The sequence below is a fragment of the Aedes albopictus genome, chromosome 2 (genome assembly GCF_035046485.1).
Source record: "Aedes albopictus strain Foshan chromosome 2, AalbF5, whole genome shotgun sequence".
Taxonomy (NCBI): domain Eukaryota; kingdom Metazoa; phylum Arthropoda; class Insecta; order Diptera; family Culicidae; genus Aedes; species Aedes albopictus.
Window position 1 is genome coordinate 294913923 of NC_085137.1, and position 21008 is coordinate 294934930.

Sequence of the window (21008 nt, forward strand, 5' to 3'; positions counted from 1 at the left end):
CTTATTATTGAAAACATAAAATAGTAAAATTATAATTATTGCAAATATTTTGTTTCTTCAAATTGTAAGCATTTCAACTTACCAACAGTTCAGCTTTTTGATTGCTGCCAGATCGGATTGCTTGGACCTGGCAATGACCATCTCCTCTGTTAGCCGGGCCATTGTTTAGCCGGGCCGGATTTGCGGCGAGTGACCGCTATTCGAATCTCGATCTAATCGCACGGCACTATACAGCTACCTTTAGGTACTGGCTGGTTACACAGATGCGACCTTCAAAAATTTCCTCCAATCTGCTTTATTCTCTTCTTCACTCCTCACACAACACGCCTTGGCGGCTGGGTTTGCACAAAATTGATTATCGCAATTATACCTTTCCCCCAAAACAGATTACGCACTGATGATGTATCGGTACTTTCGGCATTTGCACATTTGCACTAGTTATACACACTTGCTTTCCACTTCACTCATCAGCCATGCCTTTTGGTGTTGCAAATTCTTGGCAGCTGCCAAATCAAATTTTCCTTCACTCCCATTCGATTTATACTATGCTTGCTTTGTCGATATTTCGAAACCCACCTCGGAGAACTTCTGCACTTTGTTTTTCACCTGAAAACCTGACTTGTTGATATAAGACAGATCAACTATCACCGTGACTATCACGATATATTCGTAGAAAATCGTAAGAGTGAAATTCTTTGCTTATAAAGAAAAATCTCTTCTTTTCATTGCACATACCAGATTTTTCACTATACAAAGCGTACGTAGATAGAGAAATCTTGCGCTAAACTTGTTCAAGTTGTTTGCTCCTAGCCCTCACTATGCTCTGATCGAGCTAACAACGAAAACACACGTCTGCGATACACACGACCGACACGTTCGACGTTGAAAAGTACAATATTTTTGTAAGATTGCCCGTACTAGGCGAGCTATGAATGAATCATATGGCTACCGTACAAAAAGCACAGACAAGAAGGAAGAGCAAAAAACAAGTAACGAATGACGGGAGTGAAACAGAGCTCCACTGACGTCGGAGAGATACACCTATACTATAAAAATTGGAGAGCATGCGCCTGAAAGCAAGCACGTGGACCACGAAACATACTGGGTGTGAAATGGGTGCGGAATTTGAAACAACCGGTAATAGTTATTTATGCAATAAGTTGCAATATGATGGTTTTTACAGCACGAGTCGTACATTTATCCAACGAGGCTGCTTAAGTTGTATAAATACAACGAGTGCTGTATAAATGAGTTTTGCGTCGAGTTGCCTAAAACATTTTATTGGTAGTAGTTTACGCAACAAGGTGCAGAATGAAGATTTTTACAGCACGAGTCGTACATTTATCCAACGAGGCTTGCCGAAAAGAGCCGCTCGTTTGATTGCTGGACACTAGCAGTAGATGTATGAGTAATTAAATCGCTAATGGCGCTGTAGCCAATAAACTAATTAATTTTATTTGATACCACAGACGTATGTATCCACTATTTTTTAATACACATGTTGTTGTGGATGTTTTGTTTTGGCAATAAAAAATGGTTTGACACTTGTAGGAACGGTACTGACGCTGTAAGGGCGTGGCAAACTAGATGTTGGTCACACGAACGCTCGCGACATTGACATTCTGTGGCTAGTTATTCTACTACACTAGCGAACCTGATGGTGTACAGCGAGCATAGGGCGAGAACGCGGCACGCTTTGATGATTTTTTATTTCTCCAAAGAAATTCATTCCAATCTTGTTCTCCATGTGAAAACTTTACGACTTCCACCTCGAAACTTCAAATTTGTTCGAAGACATCTGTTCTGTGCGAGTTGGATAATTACGGCAAGTGCTGTAAAAATCGAGTTCTGCACCGAGTTGCGTACAACGTTTTTTGCAATTCCATAAATTACCACTTGATGATAGTTTTCAACAAAACTTTTTCATCAACCTCACACTGATGTTCGTAGCCATGTTTAAGGAAGTCTGATCATAGTAGCTTATGCTGTGCAGTTGTCACAATTTTTCAAACTTGCGTCCAGAAAGCATCAAGAAGTTGATCAAAACTGAAAACAGTGCTGTAATGGTTCATTATGCAACGCAAATCGGTTCCGTAATGAACCATTACCGCACTGTTAATTTAATGTGGGAAAGTAGGCCTTTTCCTGGCAGATTTGCGTGAGGTAAAACAGCCTATTACGATGAGAAATTGCAATGAGTCACATTATGAACCATAATGCCACTGTTTTATACAACGCACAGTGTGGAAAAGTATAGGCCATTCCGACACTCAAACGGCCAGCATAAAGAAGAAATTATGCCGAGTTGCAATTGCAAAAAAAAAGTATATACCGTAAACCGGGGTCAAATTGATCAGCGGGGTGAAATTGATCATTCAGGTACTATATTGTAATTCCATACTAGGAACTCTTGAGCGTCGTAATGATCTTAAACTTTTTACGTCATCTGGTTCGTAGATGTCTAGAGATAAGTGTAGACTTTTAATATTTTAGAAAAAAGTTAGTTTTGTCTTATTTTTTAAGGAATTTGCAACGTATTTCTCATTTAGATGAAATCATTGCTACTAAACAATCGATTGCTAATAGGACTTCCCATAAATTCTCTGTTTTAACATATTTGTGGAGCCTTGGTTGGGAAGTTATGTACAGTAGACGTTCGGTCGGTGCAAACGGTTTAACTGCAATGCTTTTTAACTGCAAGTCCGGTAAGTGCAACGAATTTGCAGTTATCGCACCGCCAAACGTCAAAATGGTGCGCCATGTTAGCCCTAATGAATAGTCGAATGAATTTTTCGTTTATTTTACGTCAATTGACGGCTTGTTGACACTGTCAGGCGTTGCAGTTATCGAATTTTTGTTCGCTAAGTGAAACGTAAACATGTTGCAGTTATCGAACGTCTACTGTAGCTAATCAGAACATGAAATAGTTATTAAAAAGTTCATTTTATGATGAAATAGTCATTTATTGTCATAGAAATCACTTATTTCAAATGAAATTGCCTACCTATAGGCGTTTAAAGGAAAATTTCAAAATTTAATTTTGCATTTTAAGTATTAAATTCACTAGTTATAAGATTTTGAACGCTTTATTCGGTTTTAGAAGAGCAAAATCAACCGGAAAAGGAAATTTTCTTTTCCAACCGATGCTTAATTGTATACTGATCAATTTCGCCCCAAGGTGGCATTTCCAATATTTAGATATTTGGAGTTATTTAACTTAAAGTTCAAATTTGTTGAACAAAATTCTGTTACATGGTTCCATGGAGATCCACAGGGTACTGGTTTTACAGAAATTCTTTTGGTAATATTTGAATTGGCACTGATGTTATCCACAAAAGTTATTTTAAAGTGATCAATTTGACCCCGGATTACGGTATATATATAACAATGTTTTGCATCACTTACCAAAATACTGATTCGTTTGACAATGAAATAATTAAAGAATGCCTTGGTTTACGTAGAATGACTTGGAGGACAGACTTGTTAGAATCCCAAAATGGCCGCCATAATGGCCGACTTTGGCACCTACTCACGATTTCGAGCGCACATACAGGGGATGGCCATAATGTTTGGGATAATCAACTTTTTTCTCCCAAAAAAAAAATCAACATGCTGTAACTTTTCATAGAGTGCATCAAAAAATCTCAAATGTTGACTGTTTGTCAACCTATTATATGTGCACCATTGGTACAAATTTGGGCTCAATTGATTAACTTTTCGCGAAGTTAGCACCGTTCGGGTAAAACACTATTTTTTAGACAATTAATTTTTGAACTGTCATATCTCGGAAACCAGTGAACCGAATTGAATGAATTTTTTTTAACGTTTATCAACAATATATTGATACTTAATACGACGTTATAAAATGTAATATTTTCTCACGGGGAATTAAGTTATACCGGGTTGAATTTTTTTCCCATATAGAGGAAAATAAGTCAAATTTAAAATACTACACAAAAATTATTAAATGTGTTCTTCCTTCAATCTAAATAGGCTCTAATATATCTGATTAGAGATAGTTTGAGAACAGAAGTGGAAAATCTTAGGATATCAACACTAAAATTTATTGACATTGATGTAAAAGAATTACATTTTTTCGAGAGAAATCCAAAAAGTGTCAATCCATGATAACTTTTTTCAACGTTTAAAAAGTACCTATGTTTCAATAGTTTGTGAAGTGTTTACATATTGTTAGAGTACGTTCAAAATTTCATTCAATTCGGTTCACTGGTTTCCGAGATATGACAGCTCAAAAATGAGTTGTCTAAAAAATAGTGTTTTACCCAAACGGTTCTAACTTTGCGAAATATTAATCAATCGAGCCCAAATTTGTACCAATGATGCACATACAGGGGATGGCCAAAATGTTTGGGATAGGCAACTTTTTTTCTCCCACAAAAAAATTGAACATGCTGTAACTTTTCATAGAGTGCATCATAAAATCTCAAATTTTGACTGTTTGTCAACCTACTATATGTGCATCATTGGTACAAATTTATGCTCGATTGATTAATATTTCGCAAAGTTAGAACCGTTCGGGTAAAACACTATTTTTTAGTCAACTCATTTTTGAGCTGTCATATCTCGGAAACCAGTGAACCGAATTGAATGATTTTTTTAACGTTTATCAACAATATATTGATACTTAATACGACGTTATAAAATGTAATATTTTCTCACGACGAATTAAGTTATACCGAGTTGAAATTTTTACCCATATAGAGGAAAATAAGTCATATTTACAATACCACACAAAAATTATTAAATGTGTTCTTCCATCAATCTAAATAGGCTCTAATATATCTGATTAGAGATAATTTGAGAACAGAAGTGGAAAATCTTTGGATATCATCACGAAAATTTATTGACATTGATGTAAAAAAATTACATTTTTTCGAGGAAAATCCTAAAAGTGTCAATCCATGATAACTTTTTTCATCGTTTAAAAAGTAACTAAGTTTTAATAGTTCGTAAAGCATTTACATATTGATAGTTTACGTTCAAATTTTCATTCAATTTGGTTCACCGGTTTCCGAGATATGACAGCTCAAAAATGAGTTGTCTGAAAAATAGTGTTTTACCCAAACGGTTCTAACTTTGCGAAATATTAATCAATCGAGCATAAATTTGTACCAATGATGCACATATAGTAGGTTGACAAACAGTCAAAATTTGAGATTTTTTGATGCGCTCTATAAAAAGTTATAGCATGTTGAACTTTTTTGTAAGAGAAAAAAAAGTTGCCTATCCCAAACATTTTGGCCATCCCCTGTATAGTAGGTTGACAAACAGTCAAAATTTAAGATTTTTTTGATGCGCTTTATGAAAAGTTATAGCATGTTGATTTTTTTGTGAGAGAAAAAAAGGTGCCTATCCCAAACATTTTGGCCATTCCCTGTATCTCTTCGTAAACAAATGCAGCGTAACTGATCTTCATATTTTAAGAACAGAATAATAAAATGCACTGTTGTTTGAAGCTTGCTTCTTAAAATTTGTACGCCTGAAGTTCTGATGCACTGTTGCAGCGGGATTTCAAGACGTTTGTCTTTAACCGTTATATGTCCGACATTTTTCCGACATCGTGCTTTTAAAATGGGAACTAAGAATCCGGGTACTCTGTCGACCACATAAGAGTTAACGCAGTGCACTGCTTTGTGAACCCCTTAATCTTTGCAAAAGTTGAAACCTATTGAATATGTATTGAGCTGAGATATTTGGTAAACTTGTAGCGTAGTATTTCTTCCCCTACATTTGCTAATTGGGACAACTTTCTCTTATCCCTTTCGTGACGGAGCGCAAAAAATTGAAATCTCCATACAAATGGCTCAACTTTGGCTCTCCAGAACTCTAAGATTTCCCAACAAAACAACAATTATTTTGCATCATTTGAAAGAACTACTCTTTATCTTTCGATTTCTAGCTTTGACTAGGGTATCGCGCTACTTGGGCGGTGGCTTCTATATTCGTCTGTTTTCCACTACAGTCAACTTTCGTTCGTTGGGCTACGTTTAGGTGGGCTTCGTTTTAACTGGGCGCCCGTTAGGTGGGCTATAGCCCAGTTAAAACGAAGTCAAACGTCACTTTTCGACGTGAAGCACGATTTGTCTAGGTTGGTAGCCCTGAATCTCTATTGTTAGAGATTATTTGACAGCTGAAAACTCAGCCCGACTAGTGAAAGTCTTTCACTAACTGGGCTATGAGCTTAGTGCAACGAGCGAAAGTTGACTGTATAACTCAATCAATTTTGAACCAATTGACTTGAAATGTTGTACACGGGTAAATACTATACCTATCTCACTGCATTCCAAAAATTGTGTGAATTGGTTCAAATTTGACTGAGTTATAGTGGAAAACAGACGAATATAGAAGCCACCGTCCAAGTGGCGCGATTCCCTACCTAGACAAATCGGAAATAAAAATTATGCGACAGGCAAAACTTTTTCATATTTTACGGTTTTTGTCCATTTTTTGTTTACCTTGTTGTGGTAAATCTCACAGGCAACGTAAACAAAAGTTTGTTTACACACAAACAAGTATTAGTAATAGCTTAATTTTTGAAACAGTTTACATCACATAAAACAAAGTCTAAACAGATGAAAAAAATATGCAAAACTGCTACCGCTCAACAGCACAATTGTGCTGGTTCGTCACGAAAGGGTTATGGTGTCATGATGCATAACTAACCTTCAAACGAATCATTAGGGGGATTCACTTAACAGCGTGAACTGATTAAACTGATTAAACGTCGTGATCACCAAGGCAATCTTTGATTATTTCATTAGCAAAATCATGAAACATTTCAAATAAGCAGAAAATCATGGCTTACGAAGCAATTTAATCTGTTTAGTGAGTACCCATATTGACTTTTTGATTTTCAATGATTGTTTGCCTCGTGTTTTTGAAGTGATTAAAAACTGATAATTCTGCAGTAACGCAGCTGAAAAAGTATCATCACAATCACTGCGAGTGAGCATATAGGATGATACTTTTTCATACGAATATTCGCTTTCTTGGCTGAGAATTATCAGTTTGAAATTTCGAGCCACATATCCAACATGGCTACCGATGCTGCCGTAAGAAGCCTTAACTCACTCATTCTCTTGTTTGTTTGTTTGTTTGTTTGTTTGTTTGTTTGTTTGTTTGTTTGTTTGTTTGTTTGTTTGTTTGTTTGTTTGTTTGTTTGTTTGTTTGTTTGTTTGTTTGTTTGTTTGTTTGTTTGTTTGTTTGTTTGTTTGTTTGTTTGTTTGTTTGTTTGTTTGTTTGTTTGTTTGTTTGTTTGTTTGTTTGTTTGTTTGTTTGTTTGTTTGTTTGTTTGTTTGTTTGTTTGTTTGTTTGTTTGTTTGTTTGTTTGTTTGTTTGTTTGTTTGTTTGTTTGTTTGTTTGTTTGTTTGTTTGTTTGTTTGTTTGTTTGTTTGTTTGTTTGTTTGTTTGTTTGTTTGTTTGTTTGTTTGTTTGTTTGTTTGTTTGTTTGTTTGTTTGTTTGTTTGTTTGTTTGTTTGTTTGTTTGTTTGTTTGTTTGTTTGTTTGTTTGTTTGTTTGTTTGTTTGTTTGTTTGTTTGTTTGTTTGTTTGTTTGTTTGTTTGTTTGTTTGTTTGTTTGTTTGTTTGTTTGTTTGTTTGTTTGTTTGTTTGTTTGTTTGTTTGTTTGTTTGTTTGTTTGTTTGTTTGTTTGTTTGTTTGTTTGTTTGTTTGTTTGTTTGTTTGTTTGTTTGTTTGTTTGTTTGTTTGTTTGTTTGTTTGTTTGTTTGTTTGTTTGTTTGTTTGTTTGTTTGTTTGTTTGTTTGTTTGTTTGTTTGTTTGTTTGTTTGTTTGTTTGTTTGTTTGTTTGTTTGTTTGTTTGTTTGTTTGTTTGTTTGTTTGTTTGTTTGTTTGTTTGTTTGTTTGTTTGTTTGTTTGTTTGTTTGTTTGTTTGTTTGTTTGTTTGTTTGTTTGTTTGTTTGTTTGTTTGTTTGTTTGTTTGTTTGTTTGTTTGTTTGTTTGTTTGTTTGTTTGTTTGTTTGTTTGTTTGTTTGTTTGTTTGTTTGTTTGTTTGTTTGTTTGTTTGTTTGTTTGTTTGTTTGTTTGTTTGTTTGTTTGTTTGTTTGTTTGTTTGTTTGTTTGTTTGTTTGTTTGTTTGTTTGTTTGTTTGTTTGTTTGTTTGTTTGTTTGTTTGTTTGTTTGTTTGTTTGTTTGTTTGTTTGTTTGTTTGTTTGTTTGTTTGTTTGTTTGTTTGTTTGTTTGTTTGTTTGTTTGTTTGTTTGTTTGTTTGTTTGTTTGTTTGTTTGTTTGTTTGTTTGTTTGTTTGTTTGTTTGTTTGTTTGTTTGTTTGTTTGTTTGTTTGTTTGTTTGTTTGTTTGTTTGTTTGTTTGTTTGTTTGTTTGTTTGTTTGTTTGTTTGTTTGTTTGTTTGTTTGTTTGTTTGTTTGTTTGTTTGTTTGTTTGTTTGTTTGTTTGTTTGTTTGTTTGTTTGTTTGTTTGTTTGTTTGTTTGTTTGTTTGTTTGTTTGTTTGTTTGTTTGTTTGTTTGTTTGTTTGTTTGTTTGTTTGTTTGTTTGTTTGTTTGTTTGTTTGTTTGTTTGTTTGTTTGTTTGTTTGTTTGTTTGTTTGTTTGTTTGTTTGTTTGTTTGTTTGTTTGTTTGTTTGTTTGTTTGTTTGTTTGTTTGTTTGTTTGTTTGTTTGTTTGTTTGTTTGTTTGTTTGTTTGTTTGTTTGTTTGTTTGTTTGTTTGTTTGTTTGTTTGTTTGTTTGTTTGTTTGTTTGTTTGTTTGTTTGTTTGTTTGTTTGTTTGTTTGTTTGTTTGTTTGTTTGTTTGTTTGTTTGTTTGTTTGTTTGTTTGTTTGTTTGTTTGTTTGTTTGTTTGTTTGTTTGTTTGTTTGTTTGTTTGTTTGTTTGTTTGTTTGTTTGTTTGTTTGTTTGTTTGTTTGTTTGTTTGTTTGTTTGTTTGTTTGTTTGTTTGTTTGTTTGTTTGTTTGTTTGTTTGTTTGTTTGTTTGTTTGTTTGTTTGTTTGTTTGTTTGTTTGTTTGTTTGTTTGTTTGTTTGTTTGTTCATAACTACATCATAACTACACTAAAACTTGTCAAAACTTAATTCTTTCGGCAGAAATTGAAAGCTATACTTGTTTGCTACAACTTCTCCGAACAACATGTGCCAATAAAATTGAAGGAAGCATGTGTAATTATCACATTTGTGATCAGAAAAACCCTAAAAAGTTGATTTTTTGATAGATTTCGTTCTGGAACACCCTAATATACGTAATGAGTTTGATATTTTAAAACAGCATCATATTCTCTCATGTTTTTTGGTTATTTGTTTCTTTGACACCAATGCTGTAGGATTTGAACAAAAAATATTAAAATTCGGGAAAGCCAAATGTGGCCTAAAAACTAGCTTTTTGGGGACAATCACGCTGTGGCGCGAAATTGTACTGAACGTAGTAGCTTTGCTTCCTAGTAGTTTGCCTTGGCTACCCCCTATCACGGGTGATAACAAACAAGCGTGATGACAGGTGTTGGCTATCATATCAGTGCTGACGCGATGCCACTTTTTGCGCGCCAAAGCGTGATTGCACCCGAAAAGCTACTTTTTAGGCCACATTTGGCTTTCACGAATTTTAGTAATTTTTGCTCAACTTCTACAGCATTGGTGTCAAAGAAGCAAATGACCAACAAACATTGGAGAATATGATGCCGTTTTGAAAAATTCAACTTATTACGTATATAAGGGTGTTCCAGAACAAAATCTATCAAAAAATCAACTTTTTAAGGTTTTTCTGATTACGAATGTGATAATTACACATGTTTCGTTCAACTTTATTGGCACATGATGCTCGGAGAAGTTGTAGCAAACAAGTATAGCTTTCAATTTCTGCCAAAAGAATTAAGTTTTGACAAGTTTTAGTGTAGTTATGATTTTTTGAAGTTCAAAAATAGTCGAAAAACACAAAATTGATTTGATGCACCCCTTAATTTCAATGGATTTGGCTGAAATTTTGACCAGTTACTTCTTTTAGGATGCCAATCAAAATATGGGGGTGGACTTGAGAATCAGAGAACATTTTTAAAAAGCTGGACAGGCCTAACCCTTATGTACTAGTTGTAGCACTCTAACCTACACTAGATAGATTAAATCAAAAATGTAAATGAAAATAAAATAGCGTACAATAGAAAATATAATTTATTCTCAGCAGATAGTTACAGTCATAGAAAATATATATACAATCCATCGCATCTCTCACCAAATAGCTACAATTGCGAACAGTTATTATGTATATGATTAGCAGCACTATTACAGCCAAGGCGATTAAAAAAAAATCAAACATAGATTATTTATCAAAACTGTCGCCATCAATTGCCTTCAAAGCTTCGAGTAAGTTTTTCTTCTTCTTTGGATCAATCTGATTCCTTCTCAGCGAATCCTTCGACCGACCATTGTGCACTTTGCTGTGGTCATCCTTTCCATTGATCTCGTCGCAGAATGTATCCAACAAACACTCCTTCTTCATAATACTCTCCCTGATTTCTCGCTTCATTGACTCAAATTCCTTTGAAGACGAATCTCTGCTCGCGCTGGTACTAGTACTGGAATCCACATCCGTGTCACCAGGCGATGAGACTTTCTTACCATTTTGATATGGCTTGTCCTTTTTTAATCCGCCATTCAGCAGTGGACCGCCCATGTTGCGAATTTGTTCCTCCAATTCACTTAAGTGCAGCTTATGCTCGAAGAGATCAGTCATTTTGCCACGATTTTTTTCTGGAGAGGAATCAGGTTCATAATCGTCCTCATAGGAGACCTCTGTTGTGACGAAATGCTGCTTCCTACGGCGCAGTAGATTATTGCTGGCGCCATCAACCTCGATGTCGTTCTTTAATTTAGATAGTTCATGTTCAATAGCTTCGTCGAACTCTGCCTCAGTTTGCAAAGCGTATTGATTGAACTCCTTACAGAAGGATTCATCGAAGTGGTGTTCGTCTTCTTTTCCATTATTGTCATCATCACCAACATGTTCCTGCTCTTCACGAACTTTTGGAATGGGATGTCGTTTCTTGGACTTGCTAACTTTTGCCGGTGTTACAGCTGGCGTTGGGTCTTCGATTGTACCTAACGGTTTCAACATTTTTGGGCTTGGGTTGAGGGACTTATGGTCGCCGTCACCCAGTTCTTCGGTATGCTTTTTGGGCGCGATTTCCATGTTTGTCACCGGCGCAGGTTCTGCTGGATTTTGCATCTAAAAAAATATGGATTAGTGCCCAGGAAGCTTTCTACAGATTTGGATGTTCTGTCTTACTGGAAAAGCTGGTTTTACTGGAGATCCATTCGGTAGTCGAATTAGCTGTCCTGAAGTTGGCTTGGGGGGTTTCATCAGGTAACTGTTTTTCAGCAGCGTAGAAGGTGTTCTCTTTTCATATATCTATAAGAACAGAAAGATTTGTTAAGACATTTCAATTTTTTTTATATTTTTGCGTTAAACGTCCACCCCAAGAATGATCTTCTTTTTTATTGCCCAACATTCGCATTGGAACTTGGCCTGCCTCTCTTAAACTTAGTGTTGTTAGAGCATTTCCACAGTTATTAATTAAAGGGCTTTCTTTGCCTGGTATTGCATGAATTTGTACATTGTGTGACAAGTACACTGTCCATAACTGCATATTTGTAACATTTGCAGTTTTTGCTAATATTAAGTTATTTACCGGGGATCAGCTCCAAATTATCAGTACTTTCATCCACCCAAATGAACTTGATAAGTTTGTGCTACAAGTTGTGAAATAAATACCAACTCATTTTCATTTTTCATTTTCATTTTCATTTTGCAGCATTTGGTGGGGCAGTGAGAGTGCAAGTCAGTTCAAAGCCGATGATAAGGAGGGGTAATGGCTGAATAGTCTTTGCTGGCCACATAAACGCCATGGGATAGGAAAAGGGTATTTTGGTGTGGGACTAGGGTGTTGCACAGTGGCGGGCCTCCATACAAAGGTCGGACAAAACCTCAAATGTTAACCGAAATGGCTAAAATTCACAGGTTATGATGAATTTAGTGCCCTTAATCTATTTCTGATATGGAACTTTTCATAAATTTTGATTTTACTATACTAGGGTGGTTCAAACTTTTAAAATCTATTGATTATGGGAAGCATGTAAAGAGTAATCGATAATAAGCTATTACTATGCGTTTTTGAAAGTAGATTTTGAATACCCTTTTAATTTTGGGCTTCTTAAGTCATGTATTGGTACTGTAATTAACTATAATTGTATATTTTTACTGTTAGGGTGCTCCAAAATCCTCAAAACTACATAAATCATTAGAAAAATTCGATTACCTACGTTTTCTTTCAATGCATCAAACCTGATACAAACCAAGTTGACTGACACAATGTGGTCTTTTCTCAGTAACCAGCCATCGACCTCGTTACGTTTTACGGTGGGTACAAGGAGGTAAGTTAACGATTTAAAATGGGGTCAGATAGCCTCATATCGTCATATAGTGAACTGCGTAAAATATGAACTTCTTTTTACCAATCTCGTTCAAACGACTTCATATGTGCTCGTACGAGTTTGGGTTGTAGTGTACATTGATCTCTGTTATCACTTGTCGAAGTAACCAAAACAATCCTATCTATAAAGAAATGGCAATACATATTCGCCGTATTCAATGGAGTTGTTTATAACGATCATCAGAGATCGAAAATCATATTGATGAACAGTAGAGCTCCAACAAATATTTTCAAAATCTTTAAAACTCTGTGTGTCGTTAAGTAGTAATGTGGTCTACGAAATCGCATGAATAACATACAAAAAATATATAATGGGTTTCAATCAAGAGCGTAAAATGTTCGTTTCATAAAATTGCGATTAAAATAACCAAAGATTGCCTTGGTTATCGCGTTGTTAACGTGAAAAATATTTAACGTAGTGTTTTACGCCATTTAGTGAATTCTTTTTATATTTTATATATAGATGACAGCTGCTTTGAACTGTAGCGATGTGCGTGTAAAGGAGAAACGCGTACATGTCAATGAATTTGTGTCATTATATATTGAAACTACGATAATAGTCGTGAATAGGTTGCTTCCAAGCTTTATGAGCAATTCTAACGATTAAGATGTGTCGACCACTTTCCAACCAATGAGCAATGTTTTGTAGTTTTTGTTACATGTTTTTCACAATTGTTTTTTGCCTTTATTTTTATGGTCAAAAGAGTTAGTTGTATTTGGTGAAGCAACACCATCTTTAACAATCGGGATGTAAATAGTGTCTAAGTAAATAAAGGCTTAATCATTCTTCTCTTCCAGCTCAATGCTTTTTAACTGAAACACCCATCTTGTTGTGATTTTCTGTCAAAAATAAAATAATATTGGAAAAAAATAAAAAATGTCAGACTGTGCCCATCACCTATCACGTTATCAATCAACCCTCCCCCCATATTCCGCTCCCCTCCCCCTATCACCACGTGCCATAGTGAAGGCTTCTTACTAGAATGAGAATTACCTGAAGTCAATTTGAATTATATGATGATAAAATATAAACTTTTTTTTTTTTTTTTTTTTCAAAGTGATTACGGCGGTAGCAACACTGTGCTTATGTTCTACACCGCACCCTTTCCCTACATTTGCTTCTAGGAGCCTCTATTTTTGTTTCAACACACAGAAGTACGTAGGCGTGCGTGGCCCAAGTCGACACTGTTTTGGCCTGCGTTGAACAAAAATAGTTTTAAAAAAAGTTTCCCTTTTTACTCTTTTTGTCAATTGTTTTTTTTGTAGTATGGTCCATGTATTTAGTTAGGTTCTTGTCAACTTGTTATATGAAGTAGATCTCCAAGGTAATAGTCAATTAAGTCATTCTGGTCTGTTCTATTATAGTAGCTTTAGTCTTTGCTATATTGAAGTGTAGTTTTATTGGAAATATGCTGAATGTAGTTATTAAAAAGAGACGAGAGAGGAGATTAACGAAAACACGTTTGTTTGGTCGGATGTCCATTGCGTAGAAAGTCAAGGAAAATAGGTTTCTTTATTGTCAGTTGTTATGTAATCCTCGCTTGAAGCACTCCCCGTGAGAACCCTGTCATCTGTACACCAACTAATCCGTATCTTCGTACACAGCTAAATGCTGTACTGTCAACCGGCGAAAAGCCTACGGGTAAATATTAAAAAATGAATAATAATGCTGTCTAGCGCATTGTTTCCTATCGGCCACTATTTTAGTCTAGTCCCAACTGCAAGCTTTTTTTCAATCTTAGCGTCAATTGTCTTCTAGATACTTCTAGATAGATTCGTCGAATCAGTCGAACCCGTATGTTAAAATATAGTCGATTCTGTGTCAAACTGTTTTCTTGATTTCTACTTCTCTGTGTTCATCTCTTGTGTCCTTAAATTGTCATCGGTGAAAAACCCACAGAAACATGTAACTGAACTCCTGATATTTTTCTGTTGGTGTCATAATACCATCTAAGAGATAAACAAAAATACGCCAAGTTGGTCAGTTGATTGTAATAAAACAAAAATTGCTTGTCAACTATTATGTATTCATCCCCCTACAAATACTATGGAAAATATCCAAATTCGTTCTGTCCTATCGGTTCCTACCTCGATAAACCATGTCATTTTCTCATGCGTGGTCTAGAAATGTCAACCTAGTCATACAAAAGTAACGTTGTTCAGTTAATAAAAAGCAGTCAGCTTTTGTCCAAAATGTCACGTCGAACGCATTGATGTCAACAATGCGTTTAAATGTTCGCACGTTAGCTTCGAATCTATCAGCACAATTAAGTGCTGCAAAACTCCTTTCCACTATTAATTCGTCGGTTGATTTTAATTGCATTATTTAAAGAAAAATATGACCAACTAACATTGTAAAAAATCGAAACATTGTAAAAAATCACATTAATAAATTACTAATCAAAATCAACCGAGAAACGTGGGAAATAGAGCCCAAACAACATTTTGAAGTCAGCTGGCTGTAAAAGGTTCCAAAACCTGTCACAAATCCTATAATACTTTTATTAGGATTTGTAATGATCATCAAAACCTTCTCTACACCAAACGACTTGGAACTATTGCTTGGGAATAGACTCTACTGAGCCCTGGCGGTTCCTCCGTGTTTATCGAGCATGTCTGATGCATATGATCAGCCATACTCCATCTGCAGCAGCCGGTTCGTGATGAACCGTTGGAGGTGCATTAAAGTGTTAAAAAGGTGATATGTTTCACTAAAGAACACTACATTACAATAATCAAAATGAAACTCCTTCACTTTAATACCGTCAACCCCTGCGAACTTGGCCAGGGATATGATGATAAAATATAAACTTCAAACAATATCACTTCCTGCGCAACCATGCGGCTCCATTCTGACCTGATAGGAAAAAAAAAATTTTTTTTCGTGCTTAGCGCAAAAATGCGCAAACAGTGACCTATATAGCCAAAAACTAGACAAAATTGCACGTCAGATCCGGGATATGGCGTCGTTTTCTGATGTTTCCTAAACAAGTACTGGATTTCTTTAAAACGAAGTTTTTTTTCAAAATTTCATAAAAGTCAATATTTTTGCATGTTGTAAAAACATAATAATTTTGTGATTAGATTCCAAACAAACCCTGAAATGTAATGGCTATTTATACCCAAAAACACCAAAAATATTGTCACATTATTCAAATCTTCCTGAGTTTCACAACGAGCTCATGAAGAAAGCTCATAAAATAAAGACAAACAACACTAGTAAAATACCACACAAAACCTCAACTTTGAAAAAATCTACAAGACTCAATTTTTGACCAAATGACTTGAAAATTTGGGGTTTTTTTAGTTGAAGTATCTGTAATGGAAGAAAAATATTAGAAAAATGGAAAATTGAAGTCGATTTTTGAGGTTTTGTCCGGCTTCCGGCCACTGTGTGTTGGTACAGGCTTGACGCATTGATATTGACTTGACGCATTGATATTCAGATGCAAAATAATTTTAAGGCTCAATAGTGAATCGCATACCTTCCAAAACCAAAAAAAAACAAAAAGCCAAGCAAGTCATAGAAAGAAAAAGCGCCCGATTGTTTATTTTGTCAATTACAACAAATAATTATAAAAAAACGGAAACTTCTACCCTCTTCGACTCGCCAGTCACCCCGGAAAAAATGTCCCTTCCGTTCTGGAAAATATATCTATCTATATATATATATATAAATGAATTTCTGTCTGTCTGTCTGTCTGTCTGTCTGTCTGTCTGTCTGTCTGTCTGTCTGTCTGTCTGTCTGTCTGTCTGTCTGTCTGACCGCTATGGATTCGGAAACTACTGAACCGATCGGTGTGAAATTTTGTGTGTGGGTATTTTTGGGACCGGGGAAGGTTCTTAGCTTGGTGCGAGACCTCTCCGGTCTCTGGAACGGGGAGCTCCCATACAAATCACCTTACGGGGCACTTCGCTATGGAACTGGATGTTAAAAAACACAGTAGGCAGGCACTACGAATGCTTCTAAACAGATACGTCAACATTGTAAGTGATCATGCAAGGCTATAGGGCAGTGCATGAAATTATCTCCTTCTCTTTCACTCTTACAGAAATTTTGTAAACAACAAGGCCACGAAACGTCAAAATCCCATACAAAATCAAAACAGTGCAGTGCCCTATTGTGGCATCGGAATCCGATTACCCTCTGAGGGAAACTAGAGATTCAACATGATTGTTCAAGCTAAGGCGTCAGTAAGAGCAGGTAAGACACTATTTTTTTCGGCTTAGGTCATAGATCGTTGATAATAATGAGAATCTTCACGAAATAGGAGTACGCCAGTATTGGTGGTAGTCTGCATATTTCGGCGCTTCAGGATTCAGCCTGTCCGATTTTACTACCATGGTACAGACCTATATATCAGCTAGCAAGCAAGGACAAGTAAAACGATGTCGGGACGCGGAATGGTCGCGCTAGCATCTACCGAGCGAGAAATTCAACTGGTTTGAGAGGGCTGCCACCAACCGGCAGGTTTCTGAGGATTACTACAACCCGGAAAAACCGGATGATTTTTTTCTGGAGGGGCCCAGGGGGCCTAACTTGAGATGACATGGTCGCCCGATATTTCAAAATGACTGGGTTCTCACAGAGATTCCTTCAAGAATGCATCTTGGGATTCCACAAGACATTTTTTTGGGGATTTGTCCATGAGTGGGGATTTCGATATCTTTAGAGGTTCCTTCAGTGATTTTTCCAGTTCTGTTTTGACGGTTTCCTTCGAGAGTTTAACCAGAGATCTTTTATAGTATTTCTGCAGGTATTCCTTCAGATATGTCTTCCAGAATTTCACTAGAGATTGCTTCAATTAATCCATCTGGAATTTACAGTAATTCTTTAGGAATGTCTAGCAGAAATTCTTCAGATACAAGTGTTCCTTCAATAATTCGTCCAGGAATTATTGCAGACATGGAATTCTTCAGAATTTTTCATCCAGTGATTCCTTCAGAATCTTACAGGAATTCGATAAGAAAACTCTCCTGTGATTCCCTAAGGAATTCCTCATGGGATTTCTTCAGAAATTCACACGGGAATTCCTTCTGTGATTTTTCTGAAATAACTTTTGGGATTATTTAAAAAATAACTCCAAGCTCTCTTCTTGGGATTCCTCCAGAAATTTCTTCAGGAGTGGTTCCAGGATTCCTCTAGAAATTCCTCTAGAAATTCCTCCAGGTATTCCTCTAGATATACCTCGAGTAATTCTTCTAGAGATTGCACCAGGGGTTCATCCAGGAAACCCTCCAGGAATTCTTTCAGGGATTTGTTCAAGAATTCCTCCAGGGATTCTTCCTGGAAGTGATTCTTCAATGAAATCCACCAAAAATTTCTCTAGGGATTTCTCTAGAGATTCCTCCAGGAGTTCCTTAGAAGATAGCTCATGGAATTTCTCTAGAGATTTCTCCAGAAATTCTCTCAGGTATGTCTGCTGGAGTTCCTTCAGGAGCTCCTACAGGCATTCCTTCAGGAGTTCCTCTAGGGATTGCTCTTGAAATTCCTCCACGAGCAGCATTGCTCTTTTAGGAATTCCTCCAGGAATTCTTTTAGAAATACCTCCAGGCATTCATCCAGGGATTTCTATAGGGATTCATCCAGGCATTCCTTCAGGATTTAATGTTGGGACTCCTCCAGGAATATAAGGAATTCCACCAGGAATTACCCCAGGAATTCCTGCAGATATTAACTCAGGAATTCTGGTTTCATCCAGGCATTTCATCGAGGATTGAAAAAAAAAAGAATACCTCCAGGAATTACCTCAAGAATTAACCCAGAAATTGATCCAGAAAATCCTCCAGGGATTCCTTTTTGAAATTGTTTCAAGAATTTCTTTAGTAACTCCTGCAGAAGTTTTTCAAGGGATTTATCCGGGAATTCTTCCAGGATTTCCTTGAGGAATTTTTCCAGAAATTTCTCATCCGGGGTACATATTCCTCTACGGATTCCTCCAGAGATTTCTCCAGGAATTGCTTCAAGAGATCTCTCCAGGAATCCCACCAGAATTTCCTCCAGGAATTCCTTCAGGAATTGGTCCAGGTATTTACCAGAAATTCCTTTAGGGATTCTTCTAAAGATTCTTCCACGAACTCTTCCGATGATTCCACCAATATTTTTTCCAGGAATTCCTCCAGAAATTTCTCTGGAAATTCCTAATGGAATTTCTGCAGGGATTCCTCCAGAAGTTCCTTTGGAGATTTCTCAAGTGATTCCTCCATGTATTTTCTAGAAATACCTCATGAAATTCCTGTAGAAATTCCATAAGGGATTCCTCCAGGAATTTCTCGAGAAAATCTTTAAAGGATTCCTCCAGGGATTCTACCTGAAAGTTTACCAGCGATTCTTCAAGAAAATCCTCGAGGAATTCCTCCAGAAGTTCCTCTGAAGACTTCTCAAGGAATTTCTTTTGATATTCCTCCAGGAATTTGCACAGATATGTCTCCAGGGATTCCTTCAGGAACCTCTCTAGGGAATCCTCTAGGGATCGCTGTTGGAATTCCTGGGGAAATTCTTTTAGGAATACCTAAAGGCATTCCTCCAGGAGTTCCCCCAGGGATTTTCATAGGCATTCCTCCAGGGATTCATCCAGGCATTTCTTCAGGATTTGATTCGGGGACTCCTCCAGGAATACCTTTAAAATTCCACCAGGAATTACCCCAGGAGCTCCAGCGGAAATTATCTCAGGAATTCTTGCAAAAATTAATCCAATAATTCGTTCAAAAAATAAAAACGGCAATTTATCCAGGAATCTCTCCAGGAAATCATCCAATCGGAGTTTATACACGAATTATTCTAAGAATCCAGGGATTCCTCCAGAGATTTCTCCAGAAATTAATTCAAGAGATTCCTTCAGTAATTCCACCAGGATATACCACTAAATTACCAGCAATTCCTCGAGGAATTTACCAGGAACACCTACAGGGATTTCATAAAAGATTCTACCGGAACAGAAGATATTAAAAACCATCAGAACCAAACCAATTTAAAGTGTCGTAGTGAAAGATCCACAATTAAAATGGGGCGATACAAAGTTTGTCGGGTCAGCTAGTCTATCTATATATATAAAAATGGATTTCCGTCTGTCTGTCTGTCTGTCTGTCGGTCTGTCTGTCTGTCTGTCTGACCGCTATGCATTCGGAAACTACTGAACCGATCGGTGTGAGATTTTGTATGTGGGTACTGTTGGGACCGGGGAAGGTTCTTAGCTTGGTGCGGGACCTCTCCGGTCTCTGGAACGGGGGGCTCCCATACATATGACTTCGCCGGGGACGTCCTTATGGAGCTGCATGTCAAAAAACACAGTAGGCAGGCAGTACGACGTTTGCCGGGACAGCTAGTTCCCAATAAAGGCGAAACTGGAAGCATTTTCTCATTTTTTCGGTTTTTGATTTTTTTATTAAATAACGAAGCAATATTTTCAAAATCGGTTTTCGTGCACATGTAGAGTAAGGATCAAGGTATCTTCTAAATTTTTTTTTGAGGTGGAAAATGTTTTCCATTTTTGCAGAAACCATTTTTTCGAATATTTTTGATCAAAAATGGTTTCTGCAAAAACGAAAAACATTTTCCACTACAAAAAAAAAAATTAGAAAATACTTGATCCATACTCTACATGTGCACGAAAACCGATTTTGAAAATATTGCTTCGTTATTAAATAAAAAATCAAAAACTAAAAAGTGAGGAAATGCTTCCAGTTTCGCCTTAAGCCTTTAATCGAATTGTCCACGTGGTCTTGTAGTACCCCTACTAGGTAAGAACCAGTCATTGCCATACATATTAAATGCTAAACATGACCCCATGGATAGCATTTGCATATTTAAAAGCTTTGCTGATGTAACTTTCCTATTAGGCAATTCTCTCATCTCATGTTTGTCAAGCTTAGAAAATTTGGCGTACCGCCAATCATATCTTGATCTAATTATTTTTATAACTCTTCACCCAGCATAGAAGAAGTACTAGACACATTCTACGGGCCCCGTATCATCAATACCAATTTTTCAAAGTTAAGTTATGGCATATTTGACATTTTTATCACATTCTACATTACTTTCGCTATCCAAAAATGTGTTCGACATGATATTATTATGACAATAAATATAAATTGAACGACGATTAAGATTAACATTAAAATCGTGATTTTAAGTCTTCTAGGCACACTTTTCATCCAAACTATCGTATTTTAAACACCAACACAATGATTTTTCAAAAGTCTTCCATCATTTGTGGATAAATGTATGTAGATTTTTTAGCATAAAAAGATTTTTAATCGGAAGACTTTACAACTCTGAAATATGGCTGATCATAGTATGGGTTTTTATTGCGTTGTAACGTCACGAAAAATCAACATTTTTAAATTTTATTCAAAAACGGAAAACGTTACAAATTTGATATTTTGTATGCTCTTTGTACTCGAAAAGTTTCAAATGAGATTAAAAGAAAGAAAATCGGTTCGCGGAAGCCTGAGTTTCATCTGGTTGAAGTTTGCGTTGTAACGTCACGAAAAAAAAGTTCTGTGGAAAAGACCAAATCTTTCTGGCTTGGACGGCTTCTG

General features: G+C 36.1%; 2 protein-coding genes across 7 annotated transcripts in view; both read right to left on the minus strand.

Annotated features, from left to right (window-relative positions):
* The window catches only part of LOC109414263 (ras-interacting protein RIP3), a 77808-nt gene extending 76885 nt beyond the window's left edge, over positions 1 to 923 (minus strand). For 2 of the 4 annotated variants that reach the window (XM_029879720.2, XM_062852107.1), the window contains exon 1: positions 83 to 923. In XM_029879720.2, coding sequence (XP_029735580.1) covers positions 83 to 162 — 80 coding nt within the window. In that variant the 5' untranslated portion in view covers positions 163 to 923. The remainder of the gene's footprint in view (positions 1 to 82) is intronic. The other 2 variants (XM_029879722.2, XM_029879721.2) reach the window with 2 other exon arrangements.
* A 9208-nt stretch (positions 924 to 10131) lies between these two features.
* LOC109414264 (lebercilin-like protein) overlaps positions 10132 to 21008 on the minus strand; it is a 28093-nt gene continuing 17216 nt past the window's right edge. For all 3 annotated transcript variants that reach the window (XM_062848813.1, XM_029879683.2, XM_029879682.2), the window contains 2 exons: positions 11264 to 11386; positions 10132 to 11203 (listed from right to left, as the gene is read on the minus strand). In XM_062848813.1, the coding sequence (XP_062704797.1) occupies positions 10298 to 11203; positions 11264 to 11386 (1029 nt within the window). In that variant the 3' untranslated portion in view covers positions 10132 to 10297. The remainder of the gene's footprint in view (positions 11204 to 11263; positions 11387 to 21008) is intronic.